This window comes from Panicum virgatum, chromosome 8N (assembly GCF_016808335.1).
Source record: "Panicum virgatum strain AP13 chromosome 8N, P.virgatum_v5, whole genome shotgun sequence".
NCBI lineage: Eukaryota > Viridiplantae > Streptophyta > Magnoliopsida > Poales > Poaceae > Panicum > Panicum virgatum.
Genome location: NC_053152.1, coordinates 18,561,515 through 18,568,003, shown reverse-complemented (window position 1 = coordinate 18,568,003; position 6,489 = coordinate 18,561,515). Strand labels below are relative to the sequence as shown.

At 48.4% G+C, this 6,489-nt stretch overlaps 1 protein-coding gene across 1 annotated transcript; it reads right to left on the bottom strand.

The window, feature by feature from the left end:
- Positions 1–838: 838 nt before the first annotated feature.
- Positions 839–5,244, bottom strand: LOC120685854 (4-coumarate--CoA ligase-like 7). Its single transcript, XM_039967963.1, has 6 exons — positions 4,168–5,244; positions 1,999–2,185; positions 1,768–1,913; positions 1,601–1,668; positions 1,083–1,322; positions 839–927 (listed from the first exon to the last, which is right to left on the bottom strand). Exons 1-5 carry the CDS (start codon positions 5,212–5,214, stop codon positions 1,094–1,096), a joined length of 1,677 nt encoding a protein of 558 aa, XP_039823897.1. The 5' UTR covers positions 5,215–5,244; the 3' UTR covers positions 839–927; positions 1,083–1,093.
- Between the last annotated feature and the right edge of the window lie 1,245 nt (positions 5,245–6,489).

Sequence of the window (6,489 nt, the reverse complement as noted above, 5' to 3'; positions counted from 1 at the left end):
GCGGACCGCCCGCTACAACGCTCTATTTGGAGGGAACGCGAGCGTCGCGGACGGAGATAGAGTACCCGTTGCAGCAAAACTGGTAGTGGAAAATGGCGTAGCGGGTGTTTTACAGTACCCAGTGCGGTGAGCCTTAGAATACTCTTGAATCTTCCTTTGCTAAAAAAAACAGAAAAAATATTTGAATTTCAATAAAGCTAGATCTCCCATGTTCTTAAAACTAGTAGGGCCAGTCTTTTATTTTCATCATGTTTGAATAAAGACAAGTACAAAAATAAATGTGAGGGAGATCTCTTAGAGTTCTGACGCACACATGCTCGATATCACCCACGAACACATTGAACAACACCGAATCAACCCGCATGCAAAAGGTCGTGACGAACATGCGCTAGCCTGGATTGACTGAACCCCTACGTTTGGCCGGACTAGCACTGGCCCCACTCATTCCCCGTCGCGAAGGTTTGTGCACTTCACCTTCCTAATCCTTGAGTTTAAATGAAAGCCATTGCTAATCAATGTACACTAGGGACACCTCCAGCCCTTTTTGTGTTGCTTTTTCTCATCATCAGAGATGTGTTTTGTAAGAAAATGTCACTGTTTACTGGTCGTCGGAGACACATTTTCTCAATCCGCATCTCACATGAGATCTAAGGAGATTCTAATAAATACGAGTCACCAGTGACACTTAAAGGAGAACGCGCGATTCTTATTAAAACGCAGCACCAATGAGGAGTCATTGGTGACAATGAAAAAGACATCTCCAATTACGGTCACATCGGTGACACAAATTTGGTGTGACAGCAAAAATTTTTGCGCCACTAATGTGTGTTGAGCCGCGTTTCTGATCTTATGTTCTGGCACTAATTATCTTTACACGCAATGTTGTACCGATTCCGTGTCTCCCATACATGCATGCACACGAAAACACAGGGGCGAAGCCAGACCACGGGATCACCGGGGTCTTGTGCATAAGAGGATTGGGGTCATAATGATAGATACAGTAACTTTCCATTGATTTTTTCAAAAATCGTCGGGGTCGGCAGACCCCGGTGGCAAAGTGTAGCTCCGCCACTGCGAAAACAGGTAAAAAAGTTCACAACCTAGAGACAAAGCTAATCTGCACATAGTTCGCCAATTGCCTTCTCAGTATCTTTCCAGCTGGAGATTTTGGTATGGAGTCGACAAACAGAACCTTGCGGATCTTCTTATACGGCGCTACCCGCTTCGCAACATGGTCCATGATTTGAGTCTCGGTGACCTTGCTTCCTGGTTGCCTCACGACAAGCGCTATTGGTATCTGTCCTGCCTCCTCATGCGGATACCTGCAAGTGCAGTGAAACTTCATCATTCCTGCCAAAAACTCTGCAGATGACAAAAACTGAGCAGTCAGAGCACACTTGTGTGACTGCTAGCTGGCATGCCAATCTTTGTTCTAGTACGTCAAGTTGCAATCGAAATCTATAACACATGGCACGGAAAAGGTCGAAAAGATTAAGACAAGATTGATTTAGAGTATCTGCGACTGCAATTGTATGGTTCGTAGATCAGAGCAGCAGTTGGCAACAGCCAGACTGCAAATGAGGTGTTCTAGTGGACTCACGGCATGACTGCTGCATCGACAACTTCTGGCAACGTTTGCAGGACGAGCTCCAGCTCCGCAGGTGGAACCTGCAGCGTTTAACACACCGGGCCAAATGATCAGCCTCTGAAGACTCTAGCTTGGCATTTGTTCTGAAATCTGAAACTAAGGGTAACCAAACCCCAAACCTGATAGCCCTTGTACTTGATGAGCTCCTTCAGCCTATCGACCACGAACAGGAACCCGTCCTGATCGATGTAGCCAAGGTCCCCTGTCCTAAGCCAGCCTTCAGAGTCGAAAGTGCTGGCGTTCGCCTCATCGTCTCCAACGTATCCTGCAAAGGTTCAGCATGTAAACATTTCCAACATCTGAACTTGTAGTTAATATGAAGAATAGCTCAGGTATTCGACTGCGGTTACCGATCATGACGGCAGGCCCTCTCACCAATAGTTCCCCTTTCTGCGCCACGGAGAGGGGCTTCCCGGTTACGTGGTCCACGATCTTCACCTCCACGTTCTCCGAGACACGGCCGGCGGAGCCGATGCGGCTGCACTCTTCCCGCCCGATCATCAGTGATATGCCACCGGCCTCAGTTGAACCGTAGCCCTGAAAATTCATGATTCAGTTCGAGAGGAAAACTGCATGACAGCATTTCTGGTATAAGGACTTTCTGATTCCTTTGTGCTGGAAGATATGCAGAAGGCAAGATTCCGTTGGACTTTGGAATTGTGCTTGATGTATGTGTAGTATACCATTAAGCAAATAAGGTGCACATATCGAGAAAAATGCAATTTTTTTTGTAAGACAAAGGCCTCGGTTAGGTGCATGTGTAAATTTTTTGAAATGGAATCTTTTTATATTTGAAGTATTAAACATAGACTAATCATAAAATTAATTATAGAATTCGTCTGTAAACTACGAGATGAATTTCTTAAGACTAATTAAATCATCATTAGCACATATTTACTGTAGCAATTACTATAGCAATTTAGTGTTTAATCATATCCTAATTAGATTCGTCTCGCAATTTACAAGCAAACTATGCAAACCAGCCTGTCACATCGTATATTTAAACATCAATTAGGAGCATTAAATATAGACCTATTACAAAACTAATTTCATAAGTCGTGACTTAATCACGAGACGAATTATTAAGCCTAATTATTCCATATTTTGACCACTAATTGCTACAGTAACTATAAACTAATCGTGCATTAATTATACTTAATTCGTCTAAAATCCTAATTGCAGCTTATGAAATTAGTTTTATATTAAGTTGGCATCCAAACATTCGAATTAACATTCGATGTAAGAGCTACTTAAAAAAATGAAACGAGCCCTTATTTCATTTCAGATCAGGCCCCACTGCATCGTTCCCTCACGAGGGCCACGAGGTTCAAACCAGATCCATCCTCGCGTGATTGCCTTGCCCCCACACACATCCTGTGTCTTCTCTGGCCGGACCCGGACATGACAACAGCTAGCGGCCTGGTTGCTTTGCAGAATCCGTTCTTGATTCGCGCTATGCTCGTCGACGTGGCAGCGTCCTGTTCCTTTTTCACGTGGCACCTCGGCGTAGTGAACGGTCTCTCTCCGTTGCTACATCGATGTTTGGTACCACGTCATTTTTCGTAATAAACATGTTCCAATGTAACGGCGGCACATAATACCGGCCCTGTCTCGATCCTGGTCTGGACCACTGGGTGGTCGACGAGGCCCCTTCCCAAAGAGTTAACTGTTTAACGGAGTACTACCAAGAAATTTATCTTGAATGGTTACAACTTACAACTAATCTCTGGTCCATTCTAGGCTATTTTTCAGAAAGGTTCAGGAATATGTAACCTTGTCCTAGTACATGTCCATTGTGATTTACCTTTGCTCCTAACTAGCTACTTCGACCCTACATCATTTTTTTTTTGAGACATGTTACTATGTTAGAAGGGAAACTTTTGCCTGCTTCATGCATGCATGTGAAGCATGCATGCAACATTGTATTTTATATATTATATATAGAGAGAGACAAGAAGGGAAGAATGAGGGCAAATGAGCGAATAAACCCTTGCTTAATTAATTTCTGCTCCCCTGCTCGAAAGGACACGTGAAAACAACTGGCTTGCAAAACACAATTAATGCTGCTCACCGGCCGAAAAATCAGCTTTACTGGCAATGAGGCACGAGTTGCCAACCGCGCGGCATCTAGACCAGAGATGGGAAAACGACAGTCCAACATTTTGGACGGTCACAACAACTATTTAAAAATATTAAATAAAATCTGTTTACAAAACATTACACAGATATGTGCTAATTCGGGAGATAAATTTACTGAGCTCAAATAATTCATAATTTGCAATAGTAATGATACAGTAATCATCTGCTAATCATAAATTAATATATATCATTAGATTCGTCTCGCAATTTGGCTTAGGAGTTTTACAATAAGATTTTATTTAATACTATTAAATAGTAAGATTTTTTTTTGATGCAAATGGACTAGGCCTTTAGTCCCCCTCCAACGCAAGTTCTCTTTGATATGATTTTTTGAAGAAAAAGGGGAAGCAATGAGGAAAAGAGACATGGCAAAAACTTACCATGCAGAGATCCACGTTGGGGAACCGTCGCCGGAACCTCTCCGCTGCTGTTGTCGGCAGCGGTGCGCCGCCGCATACCACCCGCTCCAGGGCCTCCAGGACGCACGGCTCCTTCGCCATGGCCATCACCACCGGCGGCGACGCCGTCATCTCGGTGACCGCCCACCTCTCCGCCGCCTCCACCACCCCTCTCACGCCGCGCCGCGCCACCGCGTCCGTCACCAGCACCGTCGTCTGCCCCAGCGCCACGGCCTTGAGCGCGAAGTAGAACCCCAGGGAGTGGAACATGGGCGCGCTCAGGAGCATCCTGTCGCGGCCATGCCTCGGCTTTGGGGCCAGAGCGGGAGACCCCGCCGCCATCGCGATGAAGTTCCGGTGCGACAGCGCCGCCGCCTTCACCCGCCCGGTCGTGCCTGACGAGTACTGGATCGCGGCCGTCTCCGATTGGCGCACCCCCGCCGTTTCCGGTGCCAGCCCCTCCCCGCGGCCTTCGCTGCGCAGGAAGGAGCGGAACTGATCGGAATCGAGGAGGACGTCGGGGAGGCCGGCCGGCAGCTTGGCGGCGGTCGACGATACGGCGAAGGCGACGGATGCCCCGGACAGCGCGACGAGGCGGCCGACCTCAGCGGCGGTGAGCGCCGGGTTGGCCGGCGACACGACGGCGCCGAGCGAGAGCAGCGCGAGGTAGAGGACCGGGACGTCTAGCCGCGCCGGCGCGAGCACGAATGCGACGTCGCCGCTGCGGAGCCCGAGCCGCGAGCGCAGGGCCCCCGCTAGCGCGCGCACCTGGGACCAGAACGCCGGGAACGACACGGCCTCGCCGGTGGCGGCGTCGAGAAGGGCCGGGCGCGCGGGGGGAGGTGACGGCAGGAGCGAGAACGCGAACGCCGTGAACGAGAGCGGGGCGTCCTTGGGCGGCAGTGGCACCAGCGACCGCAGGCTGCGGAACGTCTTGGTCGCCTCGCAGTAGCCGCTGCGGCCGTCCACGCCGCCGGGAGCAGCGATGCTGCCGCCGGCGCTAGCCGCGGTAACCGGATCAGTGGCCATTTCGTCTTGGCACGACCCCAGCAGTTGGTGATTTTATCGGATCGGGTGGCTTCTTCGGTTTCTTTTAGAAACGGTCGCTGTGGCAACTTCGGAGCTGTTTAGATCCCAAAATTTACACTAAAAAAGTCACACCCAATGCTTTGATACATGTATAGAGTATTAAATAAAATCTATTTACAAAACTTTTTATAAGAATGGGTTGTAAATCACGAAATGAATCTAATGAACTTACTTAATCCATGATTTGCAACAATTGTGCTACAGTAACCATCCGCTAATTATAGATTAATCATGGATTTTATGCTCATTAGATTCGTCTCGCGATTTACAATCCATTCGTGCAAAAAATTTTATAAATAAATTTTATTTAGTACTCCGAAATAGTAAAATTCTGTTTCAAAATTTTTACCCCTAAAATCTAAACACTACCTTCGTTAGTGGCGCAATTCCTGAGGCGCAAAATACGGTCACTGGCGCAGGATACAGTACAAGCGTACAAGCCCGCAGCCAGAGACGCAGAGTGCTTGTAGGTGAGGTGTCCTGCACTCCTGTGAATATTGTGAATAAAATCATGGAAATGATTTCATAATTATGGCTTCAAGTTTTCTGACAATAATGACTGAGAAGACGTAAGATGAATGTTTATCACGTGGGTGGGATAGAAATGGTAAGAAAATAGGAAAATGGATCCCAATTTGTTTCTATGCGTATCAGATCCGTAAACAAAAGGAAAAGCATCTCGATCTAATTACTTTTGAACTATGCTGGACTACGGATTGATTTTTGCAAAATAGTGGTTCGGGTGACAATGCTAGTGATCAGCGGCCACAATGCCTGGCGGCGGGCGGACGGGAGTTCGTCGGAATTGGCGATTCTGGGGTAGGGAGCTTGGTTTTAGCGGTATATGGCTTGGGACAAAGCTTAGGATGCGGGGAACTCGATTGGGTCTTCGGACACGGGTTCGGAGACTCGAGGAGGGCCGCCAACGGTGGGGCGGGGGCGGGTGTGGGGGGTGGGGGGGGGGGGGGCGGGTCACGACAGGCATGGTGAGCAAAACCGCATGGCAGAGGACAACAAAGAGAGGGAAAGGGCCGGCTACCTTGCTTACCTGTAATGAAACTTCAGAGACGGTTGGACGATGAAAGGAGCGGCTAGGCGGCGAGATCAAGGTGGTGGCCGAAGGCGAGAGCGCTTGGCAGCAGCAGGTTTGATGGGAGGCAGAAGGCAGAGGAAGCGGCGCTATTTAAAGGGGCAGCCGAGGCCTTGGCGTGCGGG